We start from the raw sequence: 13,579 nt of genomic DNA on the forward strand, positions 1-13,579 counted from the left end.
TCCAACACTGCACAGGGTCACGCAAAGCCCCCGCCCCCGGAAAAATTCTACAACCCCCTCTCCATTTTAACAGTCATTAACAAAAATAGACTCTTTGTGAATTTTAGCAGTCTCATCTTAGCAGTATATTCGCCAACCGTCCCAAAAAAACAAAAAAAAAAACTATTACAAATAAAAACAAAAGCAAGGCCAAACTTTAAAGAAAGATATGATGCAATGTCTGTAGCGAGACAAATTATTAATTACAATAATATATCCACTTCACTCTGCAAGACGGATACAATCATGACTGGTTTATGAAGAGAAACGTACAATAAAAAAAAGACCACTGTGTTAATTCACTTTGCTCTTTAATTTTCTTTTTTTGCTGCTTTTAAAATCTTAAAAATATTTATTAAAGGCAAACACCTCCCAAAAATATCCGCTGTCATTCTCTGAAGGAGAGAAATCCCCTCTTGCTTTGTACACAATTGGCAAAATATATATATATAATTTTATATATATATAAACAACAATAACTTATCATTCATTTACTCTTCCATTCACTGATTTGTGGCTGTATTGTAGAGTCCTCCCATAGGAAGTTCAGGTTTTTATTTATACTGAAAAAATATTAAATAATAATAATAAAAAAAATCCTAAAACCAGCTCCCCAGCGCAGCACAGAGCGCACTGTTAATGCTACATGATGTTGAGGGTACTGTGATTAAGGTTCGCCGTCAGGTCCTGGTTACCCCCCGCCAGCATGTCGCCCCCCCCGGGCGCGTGCAGGCCCCCCATCCCGCCCAGCTGGGACAGCATGGCGCTCTGCTCGGCGCCGAAGGCGGAGGAGGGGTCCATGGGGTTCGGCTGCTGCTGCTGCTGCTGCTGGGCCGGGGGGCCGGCCATGCCGGGGTGGTGCGGGGGGGCCAGGTGGCCCGGGTGCGGGGAGCCGGTCTGAGTCTGGGGGGAGATGTGGTGCGGGGAGGGGCTGGAGTGGGGCGGCTGGGACTGGGGCCGCGGGGAGGGCTGGGGGGAGGAGCGCACCTGGCCTCCGAGGGAGGAGGGCAGCGACTGCGCCCCCTGCAGGTGGGGGGACTGGGACATCTGCTGCTGCTGCTGCTGCTGCTGCTGGGGGCTCATGGGGCTGCTGCCCAGCTGGGCGGGGGAGCCGGCACCACCGGCGGCGGCGGCGGCGGCGGCGGCAGCTGCGCGGTGCTGCTGCTGCAGTAGGAGCCTCTGATGCAGGGCCTGCTGGAGCATGGCCTGGGAAGACTGGGGCCCCTGCTGGGGGGGCGGAGCCTGCTGCTGCTGCTGCTGTGGGGGAGGGGGCCCTCCGTCAGCCCCCTGCAGCCCCGCCATGGCGTTCTGCTGCTGCTGCTGCTGCTGCTGCTGCATCTGCAGGTTGTGCTGATGCTGCTGGAGTCTCTGCTGCAGCGCCGCGGCAACCTGCTGCTGGGACACGCCCCCCGGGTAGCCCTGCTGTGGGCCCTGCTGCGGCCCTCCAGGCTGGGGCTGCCCCAGGTAGTTCTGCTGCTGCTGCTGCTGCTGCTGCTGGAACTGGGCGTGGTTGCTCATTTTCTGCTGCTGCTGCTGCTGGAGGTGCCTCCTCATGAACATCTCTCTCAACTGGGGGCTCATGTTGGCCATGGGAGAGCCCTGGGCCTGCATGGTGCCCGGCTGCTGCTGCTGCTGCAAACTCCCAGCCAGCAGGGGGCGCTGTTGGAGCTGCTGCTGCTGTTGTAGCTGCTGCTGCTGCTGCTGTTGCTGCTGCTGCTGTACTTGCTGCTGTTGAAGTTGTTGCTGCTGTTGTTGTTGGAGTTGCTGCTGTTGCTGCAGTTGCTGCTGTTGTTGCAGTTGTTGCTGCTGTTGGAGCTGCTGCTGCTGCTGCTGTTGTAGCTGCTGCTGCTGTTGGAGCTGCTGCTGCTGTTGCTGTTGTTGCAGTTGCTGCTGTTGGAGCTGCTGCTGCTGCTGTTGGAGTTGCTGCTGCTGCTGCTGCTGTTGTGGTGTCATCGGGGACATCCCCGCCCCCTGGCTCACGTGCACGCCCGCCGGGGCGGCTCCGGGGCTGGCTCCCGCCGGCTGGCCGTCCATGCCCACGGCGGCGGTGCCCTGGTAGCGGGCGGCGCGCTGCTTGATGAAGGCGGCCATGAGCTGCGGGTTGGAGCGCAGGATGTTGAGCACCTGCTGCTGCTGCATGGGCGAGCTGGGCGAGCGCAGCGTGCGCAGGAGCTCCTGCAGGCCGGGCTGCGGCAGGTTCCCCCCGCCCGCAGCCCCCATGAGCCCCGCCACGCCGCGGCCCTGCCCCTGCTGCTGCTGCTGCTGCTGCTGCTGCGGGGACGCCATCCCCGGATGACCCATCTGGCCCATCATGCCCGGCGGCCTCTGCTGAGGCTGCATGTTGGGGCCGCCCCACTGCTGCTGGGGCTGGGGGAGCGGGAGCGGGGCGCCCCCCTGCTGCTGGGCCTGGAGCTGCGCCTGCGGGTTCACCTGCTGCTCCATGTGCGCCCGGGCAGCCTGCGCCTGGGGGGGCATCCCCATGCCCATCTGGGCCGGGGGCTGGTGCAGGGGGTGCGGGGGCATCTTTCGGGCGGCCTGGGCCGCCTGCCACTGCAGGGCCATGTGCCGCTGGCTCTCCGCCTCCCGCTGGATCTTCATGGCGATCTCCACGGCGGCCGGGGGCGGGCCCGTGGGCGGGCCTCCGGGCTGCTGCTGGGGCGCTGGGGGCTGGCCGGGGAGGGGCTGCTGCTGCTGCTGGGGCGGGGTGGCGGGGCCCAGGCCCGGCTTCCCCTGGGACGGGGCGTGGTGGGGGGAGGAGCCGGGCGGGCGGGGCGCGTAGGGGGGCAGGCTGTTGGGGTGCGGGCCTGGGGGAGGCAGGGGCTGCTGCGGGAGCTGGCCCATCATCTGCTGCTGCGGCTGCTGCTGCTGCTGCGGCGAGCTCATCATCCCGCCCCCGGGCATGGGCTGCAGGTGGGGCTGCGGCGGGGGGAGGGGCTGGGGCCCGGCCTGGGTGGGCGTCTGGGGCGTGGGCGGCTGCGTGCCGCAGGACGTGGGCGTGCTGGGGCCCGTGGCGCCGTTGTTTCCCGGCGACGGCAGCCCCCCTCCTCCTCCTCCTTTCCCCACCCCTCCTCCGCCCGCCGCAGGCTGCTGGCCCCTCTGCTGCATGCTGGCCATGCGGCGGCGCAGCATCTGCGCCTGCTGCAGCCGGTGCTGCAGCTGCTGCTGCCGCAGCTTGTGCTTGATGTTGAGGCAGAAGGGCACGGGGCACTTGTTCTCCTGGCAGTGCTTGGCGTGGTAGCAGCAGAGGGCGATCAGCTGCTTGCAGATGGGGCAGCCGCCGTTGGTCTTGCGCTTGCAGGCCTTGGTGTGCTGCACCACGCGCTTCATCTTCTGGCAGGAGGCCAGCGAGCAGTTGGCGTTGCGGCACTGGCAGGCGTGCACCAGCGACTGGATGCAGCGCTGGATGCTGAGGCGGCGGGAGTCGCCGGGGCTCTGCACCGAGGCGGCCGCCTGGCTGCTGCTCTCGTCGTCCAGGCCCAGGCCCAGCTTGTCCATCTTGTGCTCGTGGCCCTTAGTGTTGTAGCAGGTGATGCACAGGTCGTAGTCCTGAGAGGGGAGAGGAGGGGAGGGGCGTTAGCATTACCACGGCAACCCGATTACTCGCGCTCACGTCCCAGGGACCCCGCGACTCGCTGCTGCTGGGGGTTCCTACACCCACCTGCTGCCGAACTCAAGCACTCTAGCCCTTCCGTGACTCAGCGCCCCTACGCTGGAGGACCCAGTGAAACGGCTGGCGGCGTAGGGAGGGCTGCCAGCCATCAATGAGGCCCATTAAAAACGCGCTGGTTTCAGTGCGCTCGGGTCAGCTTCTCCCACGCCACCCCAGAGCCTCATTACTCTGAGCGCAATGTGGCTGCTGATCCAGGACCAGCGCATTCAATTCATCACAAATTTCAGATCAGAGGATTGGAAACTTGAGCGCTTTAAAAAATGAACTTCTTGACTCTTTTTCTAAGTCAGGGACTGGGAAACCCTGTAGAGATCAGCCTGACACTGCCCTCCCACCGTCACCCCTATCTGACCAGCGTGGCATCGCACCTTCTGCCCTGCCCTTCCTTCCAAAAAAAAGAAAAGGAGCACTCATATGGCACCGGTGCCCATACGACTGGTACCCACCGGCCCAAACTGCAACACACATTTGGGAGCTTCACTTCGGCCCGACAAATCTGCGTTAGCCAACGTTACACTCGCTCAGTCTACTCGTACGACAAACAAATCATGAACAAATAAAAAATAGCTTCGGTAATAAAACGCGCTCTTCAGCGCCGTCGTTTGCTCTTCATTTTAAGCGGGGCATCGGCTGCGCGTAGCGGTACCGCTTTTGAACGCGTCGCCGTGGCGACGGCGCCCCGCCCCCCCGCTCACCTCGCAGACGGTGCAGTGGAAGCGCGTCTCCACGTGGTGCTTGCACTCGTTGCAGGTGTAGACGAAGCGGTCCTGGCTCTGGTTGTGCAGCTCCACCAGCATGCACATGGAGCTCCACTTGGCCCGCCGCTGCGTGGAGAACTCCAGGTGCTTGTCCCGCGCCAGCGTCAGGAAGGCGTCCCGCCCGTCCATCAGGTCGCACGCCACCAGGGGGTCCGGGTCCAGGATGGGCGGCAGGGAGTTGGCGGTGGGGCCCGCGATCAGGCGGATGACGAAGAACACCTTTAGAGCGGGAGAAGGGGGGGGGTTAGGGTTAGGGTTAGGGGGTCTAAGGGTCAGCTTTAGAAAAAGGCCACTGCAGGGCTTTCAACTGAGCAACCCAATAAACATCAACTGCTTCAAGGGCTTATGCTAGCGGCTAGGTGCTCGAACGTTGCCATTTCTGCAATCAAATGAGTGTGTGTGTGTGTACATGCATGCGTGCGTGTGTGCGTGTGTGCATGTGTGTACGCATGTGAATGTGTGTGTGTATGCCTGTGTGTACATGTGTGCGTGTGTGTGTGTGTGTGTGCGTGTGTGTGTGTGTGTACGCATGTGAATGTGTGTGTGTATGCCTGTGTGTACATGCGTGAGTGTATGTGTGTGTGTGTGTGTGTGTGTGTGTGTGTGTGTGCGTGTGTGTGTGCGTGTGTGTGCGTGTACATGCGTGTGTGTGTGTACACGTATAAACGATGGGCCCACCTCTTTGTGCTTCTCCATGGTGGCGTAGAGCTTCTGGGACAGGTCGTTGGAGACGTTGGGCATGCCCGGCTTCTTCTTGTTGGCGCGGCTCAGGCTGCTCTTGTTCTTGCTGGTCTTCTTGCTGTTCTTCTTCTTGGCGTTCTTGCTGTCCCCTTTAACGGCCTGGGGAGAGATCAGATTAGAATATCAGCCTGGCCGCCCGCGATCCCGCCAGCACAAAGGGGCGGAGGCGTCCTCCGTCATCTCCGTCACTCACATCCACGCTCTCGCAGGAGGTGCTGTTCTCCTCCCTCTTCCTCTCCTCCTCCTCCTGCTCCAGCTCCTTGATGCTCTCCTCCAGCACGTTGGGCCAGAAGTCTCCCTCGAAGTAGGGCAGCTCCTTGGCGCTGGTCAGCCGGTCCTCGGTGGCCTGCTTGAAGATGTCCTGAGGACAGCAGAGAGGCGGGTCAGCGCAGCACGGACGCCAGGCGCGCGCCGACCAATCACAGACCGGCGCGGCCGCGCCCCAAGAACACCGCTTCAGACCGAGACGGGTCACTCTCACTCAAACTTTTACTAAACGCTTAGAAAGCCTTACAGCATACACCAACGCCACAGACGGATAAGAAACTCATTCACCATAAACACCAGGCTGCATGAAATAAACATTCACACTTAATGAACTTTAGAGGTATAGATTTTTCCAATGATTGCACTAAACCCAATGTGCTAGTCCCACACATGCACATGCAGAGCACCAGGGCGATGTTTCAGAAGGCCACGCTGGGCCCGGCACCTTGTAGTCGTGCACGATGCGCTCGGACACGGCCTTGTCCAGCATCTTCTTGTACCACTCCTGCAGGCGCTTGGGTTTGGGGATCTTCTGGTCGGCCGGGTGACAGTGGAAGATGTAGTCGTCCCCCTCGCTGGGGGGGCAGGCCCAGATGTGCCCCGTGGTGTACCTGCGGGGGAGGGGGGGGGGGGACACGTTACTAACGTCCCGCGGCAGGGCCGGCGCGGCGGGTCGCCCGACCGCACGGCAGAGGCGCTGACGGGACGTCCCGTCGGGAGCGGGCGCGGGCGGGGCCTCTCCTCACCCCAGCCTCCTGACGTACTCCAGGTACCCGATGAGGATCTCGTGGTAGACGCCGGTCCTCAGGGAGCGCGGCTGGAAGAAGTGAACGCTGTCCAGGTAGGAGATGTACACCCGCCTGGAGGAGACACACACAGAGCTCAACGCCGAACACACACAGCACCGCTGCCCTCCCATTAAAGAGCCTCTCAAACGCCCAAATTTACATCAATATAACAGACACGGTGCTGTGAGGACATGGGGGGACGGTCAGGGAGGTCAGGTAGCGGGGAAGTGAAGGTTGTGTGTAAGGTCACGTCCGGGTCAGAGAGGCCAGCGGTTTTTCTGACCTCTGGTTGGGCGGTGGGCAGTCCGAGCCGTACTCCTGCACGTGCATGCCGAAGAAGCAGACGTCGGCGCCATCGATGTCCTCAAACGCAAACAGAGCCTTCGTCCTGTAAGGGAAGGACTCCGCCATCTCGCCGCTGTCCACAAACCTGCGGAGAGCACACAGGAGAGAGCCAGTGAGCCAGCAAGCAGGGAAATGCATAACACTATCCAGCCCTTACCTCCTCTGCACAATGACATTCATCCATTCAGGCACCTTGACTGCCTTCAGAGCTTCATTTCACACAAACGCCACTCTCTCAGTGATCTCCACTGTGATATCACTCAATCTTCAGTCTCCAACACATCAGTCTGTCCTCCACTGACACCCTTCCCTCCGCTCTGACATCACTCCTCATTCCACTCACTGTGACATCACTCCCAATTCCACTCTCTGTGACATCACTCCCAATTCCACTCTCTGTGACATCACTCCCAATTCCACTCTGTGACATCACTCCCAATACCATTCTCTATGACATCACTCCCAATTCCGCACTCTGTGACATCACTCCCCATTCCGCACACTGTGACATCACTCCCCATTCCACACACTGTGACATCACTCCCAATTGCACTCTCTGTGACATCACTCCCAATTCCACTCTGTGACATCACTCCCAATTCCACTCCCTGTGACATCACTCCCAATTCCACACACTGTGACATCACTCCCCATTCCACACACTGTGACATCACTCCCCATTCCACACACTGTGACATCACTCCCCATTCCACACACTGTGACATCACTCCCCATTCCACACACTGTGACATCACTCCCCATTCCACACACTGTGACATCACTCCCCATTCCACACACTGTGACATCACTCCCCATTCCGCACTCTGTGACATCACTGGCCCCTCCACTCGTGCCCATTCCCAGAGACTCACCGGGCCTTCATGCCAGGCTTGACCTCCACCACCTTGTCGGAGACGTGGACCACGCGGACGGTGACGTCGCCCGACTCCGGGTGGCTCTGCCGCCGCAGGTAGTCGTTGACCCGCCCCTCCAGGAAGCTGCCCAGCTTGGTCTGGGGCAGCCCTGAGAGGAAAAGCACAGGTGAGCGCGAGGGTGAGAGTGGGATGGAGCTCTGACGGCAGACGACGTCAACGCATATCACATTTCACCCCTGAGAGAGAGAGGGGGAAAACGGGCAGGGCAAAGGCCTCCAAAGCAGAAAAGCTTGAATTATTAATTGCTTTAGTCCACTTACATGGAAATATATCTCGGAAAAATGACAAGAGATTTTACAGGAAACGATATTCAGAAGCGACAGGACATCAAGTGAACTGCAGGGAACCACAAGATCAGGTATACATAGGGATTGTTAAGGGGGTATTGAGGCATGTAATTTTAATTGAATTAAAACACCAACAGAGAGACCAATGTTTTGGAATATCATGTATGAGTGTTTGAAAATCCCTGATTAACACTTTTTATGATCACAAACCATAGAAATGTTAATGAGTCCCAGTGTCAGGAAAACATCTGTTTGGGAAGCAACACAGCAAACATAAATATCGGAACAGGGCTTCTGAGAGTTTTACAATAAAAGCCTCCACTGCAAAAATAGCTGCTCATCCTGTCTGGGTAGCCATCCAATCAAACGGAGAGTAGCTGTCATTTCAGCTATTTGAAATTAGAATGGTTTCAGAAAGGCCTGGATAATCTTGAATATTTGCATTGGAATCTCATTTGCCCGAAGCAAGTCACTTATTTACTGGGCCATCTAGAATCAGTGTCTCGCAAAACGAGCTGAAAAAGACCAAGCTCTTCCCTGCCAACGGCTTCTTCCTCCAAACCGACGGATTCAAATCCATCGCCAAGGAGTACGCGGCTCCTCGGACAAAAATACAAAAACAGATCCAGTTGCCGAGCAACCGAAGAGGAGGAATTCGCCTGGTGTGACCCGGGTAGCAGTGAGCGCGTGCGGCACACGGACACATTTGCATACGGTGTGGGGGCGTGAGCGCACTCTGACGCGCATCCCTCCCCCTCTCCCCCTCCCCCCCAGCTCATCTGCATTATACCTGTCCCTGCTTCAGCCATGCCCTCAAGATGAGAAATACAAAGCACCTTTCAGAAAAAGCAACACTTACATTCAACCTGTATCTGCTATGCATTTGTCACAGAAAATTACACTTGATTCTTTTTTTTATTTTTATTTTATTTTTCCTGAAGTGCATCTGCAATGTGGGAAAGAGGACATGGGGCTCATACACCTGCTCTACTTTAATCCTCAGGTACCAGAAACATGAATGCAGATTACGGAGAGATTTAAAAGAAGCATCCGTGTTTGGGAGAGAATTCTCAGGGATGTGCAGGCGGGGTGCAAAAACAGGGGATGCAGACGCACATACGGACCGGGTCTGACACAGAGACACACCCCCCCCCCCCCCCCCCACTAAGTGCACTCACGTTTAGCAGCGTACTTGTTCTCTCTCCGGGACTTGTTGGCTTTCTTCAGACAACCGTCACACACAAAGCTGTGGGGCGGGAAGAGCGGGTGAGCGGAGGGCGGCAGGGGCAAAAGGAGGTCATTACACACCCTAATTACACGTACAATGCTCACGCAGGTACACACACGCGTGCACCTGTGACAGAGCACACCGCAGAGACGGGAGAGTGAAGGAGAGCCTCACCCTGAGGGCCAGATCGTCTCATGGTGCAGAACACAGATCTGGTGCATTTTGCGAGCACAGTCAGTACATTCCACAAGCCTGCCGAGAGAGAGAGAGGGAGAGGGAGAGAGAGAGAGGGGGGAGGGAGAGAGAGAGAGGGAGAGAGAGAGAGAGAAAGGGAAGGAGGGTGAGGGGGAGAGGGAGAGAGGGAAGGAGAGAGAATCATTCAGCGCATGATTATACCTCCCCCAGCCCAGGATGGGCTTAAACCTGTTCTCCATTTTCATGAACTATAGCAGGAAAGAGGGATCTATGGTGAACATTTCCAGCGCCTCTTTATCTGAATTCTGAGCTTCACCTTCCTCTGGCTTTGCCTGCTTTCAGCCTTGTGCAGTACAACCATATACGCAAAATAAAATGCATCAAACTATTGTTACATAAAATTGATTTGATACCAAAAATTTTATCATGCTATACACTCTCGAAGCATATACTCTGAACCCAGTGTTTGCACTGTACCAACCTGTAGATGTGCCTATATCGTAGGTCAGTGCCAATTACCTACCAGGCACAGCTGTGCACTAACACCACTGACAAACAGCATCATCACTGTCTTTATTAACGGAATGCAAAGAGGAAACAGAACTGAAAGCTAAACGTACAGTTCAGGGTCCAGCGTGTCGTTCTTCTTCTTCTCAAACTGATCTTTGTTGATGGAGCTGAAATGAGAGGGAAAAGCAGGGGGTCAGAGTCAGTCTGAGTGGGACGGCTTCAGCTTCAGGGACCAGATGAGCCCGTCTAAAGCACCGTCTCTCTGTTAGCCTGTACAGCACCCCATCACACCTGCACCCTTTCCCTACACCACCCATCACACCTGCACCCTAACTGAACACCACCCATCACACCTGCACCCTAACCCAACACCACCTATCACACCTGCTCCCTATCCCTACACCACCCATCACACCTGCACCCTAACTGAACACCACCCATCACACCTGCTCCCTTTCCCTACACCACCCATCACACCTGCACCCTAACTCAACACCACCCATCACACCTGCACCCTAACTCAACACCACCCAACACACCTGCTCCCTACACCCTACAACACCCATCACACCTGCTCCCTTTCCCTACACCACCCATCACACCTGCACCCTAACTCAACACTACCCATCACACCTGCTCCCTTTCCCTACACCACCCATCACACCTGCACCCTAACTGAACACCACCCATCACACCTGCTCCCTATCCCTACACCACCCATCACACCTGCACCCTAACTGAACACCACCCATCACACCTGCTCCCTTCACCCTACACACCCATCCTACACCCCCTGCACCCTAACTCAACACTACCCATCACACCTGCTCCCTTTCCCTACACCACCCATCACACCTGCACCCTAACCCGAACACACCCATCACACCTGCTCCCTTTCCCTACACCACCCATCACACCTGCACCCTAACTGAACACCACCCATCACACCTGCTCCCTAACCCTACAACCCACCCATCACACCTGCACCCTAACTAACACCACCCATCACACCTGCTCCCTTCCCTACACACCCATCACACCTGCCCCTTCCACACCACCCATCACACCTGCACCCTAACTAACACCACCCAACACACTGCTCCCTCCCTACACACACCCATCACACCTGCCCTTCCTACACCACCCATCACACCTGCACCCTAACTCAACACACCCATCACACCTGCTCCCTTTCCCTACACCACCCATCACACCTGCACCCTAACCAAACACTACCCATCACACCTGCTCCCTATCCTACACCACCCATCACACCTGCACCCTAACTCAACACCACCCATCACACCTGCTCCCTTTCCCTACACCACCCATCACACCTGCACCCTAACTCAACACCACCCATCACACCTGCACCCTAACTCAACACCACCCATCACACCTGCTCCCTTTCCCTACACCACCCATCACACCTGCACCCTAACCCAACACCACCCATCACACCTGCACCCTAACCCAACACCACCCATCACACCTGCACCCTAACCCAACACCACCCAACACACCTGCTCCCTACACCCTACAACACCCATCACACCTGCTCCCTTTCCCTACACCACCCATCACACCTGCACCCTAACCAAACACTACCCATCACACCTGCACCCTAACCCAACACCACCCAACACAACTGCTCCCCACACCCTACAACACCCATCACACCTGCTCCCTATCCTACACCACCCATCACACCTGCACCCTAATCCAACACCACCCAACACACCTGCTCCCTACACCCTACACCACCCATCACACCTGCACCCTAATCCAACACTACCCATCACACCTGCACCCTAACCCAACACTACCCTATCACACCTGCTCCCTTTCCCTACACCACCCATCACACCTGCACCCTAACCCAACACCACCCTCACACCTGCTCCCAATCCGGCCTCCCGCCCTCACCCCACATCTCTCACACACACATCTCCTCAGTAACATGCAGTCACACACATCTCCTCAGTAACACGCAGTCACACACATCTCCTCAGTAACACGCAGTCACACACATCTCCTCAGTAACATGCAGTCACACACATCTCAGTAACACACAGTCACACACATCTCCTCAGTAACACGCAGTCACACAGGCTAAGCGAGAAACCGAAAGCAGCGGACTGTGGGAATCCCGGGAAAGAGCCGAGGAGGCTGACCGGAAGGAAGGGGAGGATGACAGGAAGGGCTTCAGAGGAGAACAAGTGGGTCAGGGAGAGATTGCAGGAAGACAGACAGACCAAACAAGCACCACTTCAAAGGGAGAGGGGAGGAAGGAGACACAAGATAAGTCTATAAATACAAAACATTTATCGCTACCTCAAAGGGCAAAATACATGGGGGGGAAGTCCTTACTGGGATGGACGCAGCAGAAAAACGAGAGCGACTGCACGCGGAGAGACAGAGCGAGCAGGAGGGGGGCGGGGCGGTACTCACGTCTGGGGCTGGGAGGGGTCGTCTCCCAGGGAAACGCACTCGCCCTGGATTTCGTTGAAACACTTCTCACAGAAGTGGTACCTGTCAGCAATAAGTCCAAATTTTGGTGAACTACACCATTCCGCACAGGACAGCCAATCACAGTGAGGGCACGAAGCAGCAGCCACCAATCAGGGCAGGGCAGGGCAGGGCAGGGCAGGCCAAGAGGGAGCAGGCAACACAGGAGGAGCAGAGGGCGGGGTCGTCATCAAGCCAGCCAATCGAGATGCAGGATAATTTTTGGGGAGGGGGTAAATTTTGGAGTGGATCAGGCCAATGCAGATGGCACAAGCGTAAGAAGGAAAACAAGGGAAATGGTGGTAATGGGGAGGACAAAACAAAACGTTACAGACAAGACCAGGGTGGAGAGATAGATGGAGGGAGGGAAGGATGGACGGATGGATGGATGGGGGGCGGGGGAAGACGTGACAACATCCAAGATAACACAGAGCAGAAAGCCAAGGCAAAGCACAGATTAGCATTGGGACAAATCACCAGGCACAGCAGTACATAACAGCAACACAGCAATGGGGTATCAGCTGGGGGGGGGGCGTAATAACATGGAGATGAGAAAAATAAGAACAAGCAACAGATGCAGCGGCATTTCTTCACTGAGCGCCTTTTAAAGGAGGTCCCTTTTTATTTCCACAGGAGCGTCGCTCTGTACCCACAACACACAGAGATGGGAACACAACAGCTTTACGGAGAACGGCGAGCGAGGCAAATATATAATTTGTATATAATCCGTATGTTTATAGAAACACATGTAGTAACCTGCCGTCTGCTAAAAATGACTGGTGTACGTAGACGGCAAAAAAAAAAAAACTTAAGACCAAGTGTACAGGAAAAGCACCAGCGCAGAGCTGCAGAACATGCAGCTGCTTTGAGAACTTTTCCTCCTCCTCCTCACAGTCAGTGAGGTGTTAAAATTGTAACATTTGTGCTGTAAAAGCACTGAATTTGCCCCTTACGTTTCAGTAACTTTAGTCTGAAATGGTTACGTATTCCCACCCAAACAATTCAGAAATAAAAAGGGACCAACTTTACAAACGCCAGTGTATTATAGACTATTATTACAATGGGGAAATGACAGTGAATGAGGCTCAGGGGGGGAAAAGCATTTATCAGCAAGACAATTTTATTACATTAAAAACATTTGTAGCCGATATCGCTCAAAGTGCATCAATTCCAAGATGACATTCACACACAGTTCATTTAATATCGTGCTGCAGCGATTATGGACGATGATGAATAATAGCTACACGAAAGCATTCCACTGCGAACGTTCACTCCAAAGGCCCCGCTATCATCACCCACAGTCTCCAT

At 56.1% G+C, this 13,579-nt stretch overlaps 1 protein-coding gene across 4 annotated transcripts in view; it reads right to left on the reverse strand.

The window, feature by feature from the left end:
- Nucleotides 1-333: 333 nt before the first annotated feature.
- The window catches only part of ep300a (E1A binding protein p300 a), a 48,753-nt gene continuing 35,507 nt past the window's right edge, over nt 334-13,579 (reverse strand). For 2 of the 4 annotated variants that reach the window (XM_064323809.1, XM_064323808.1), the window contains exons 20-31: nt 12,215-12,295; nt 9,874-9,930; nt 9,233-9,310; nt 9,009-9,076; nt 7,481-7,631; nt 6,547-6,693; nt 6,222-6,335; nt 5,921-6,086; nt 5,402-5,569; nt 5,146-5,307; nt 4,405-4,686; nt 334-3,585 (exon numbers count right to left, since the gene is read on the reverse strand). In XM_064323809.1, the coding sequence (XP_064179879.1) occupies nt 682-3,585; nt 4,405-4,686; nt 5,146-5,307; nt 5,402-5,569; nt 5,921-6,086; nt 6,222-6,335; nt 6,547-6,693; nt 7,481-7,631; nt 9,009-9,076; nt 9,233-9,310; nt 9,874-9,930; nt 12,215-12,295 (4,378 nt within the window). In that variant the 3' untranslated portion in view covers nt 334-681. Of the gene's footprint in view, nt 3,586-4,404; nt 4,687-5,145; nt 5,308-5,401; nt 5,570-5,920; nt 6,087-6,221; nt 6,336-6,546; nt 6,694-7,480; nt 7,632-9,008; nt 9,077-9,232; nt 9,311-9,873; nt 9,931-12,214; nt 12,326-13,579 lie in introns of all 4 variants that reach the window. The other 2 variants (XM_064323807.1, XM_064323806.1) reach the window with 1 other exon arrangement.

The sequence above is a fragment of the Anguilla rostrata genome, chromosome 2 (assembly GCF_018555375.3).
Source record: "Anguilla rostrata isolate EN2019 chromosome 2, ASM1855537v3, whole genome shotgun sequence".
NCBI classification, from domain to species: domain Eukaryota; kingdom Metazoa; phylum Chordata; class Actinopteri; order Anguilliformes; family Anguillidae; genus Anguilla; species Anguilla rostrata.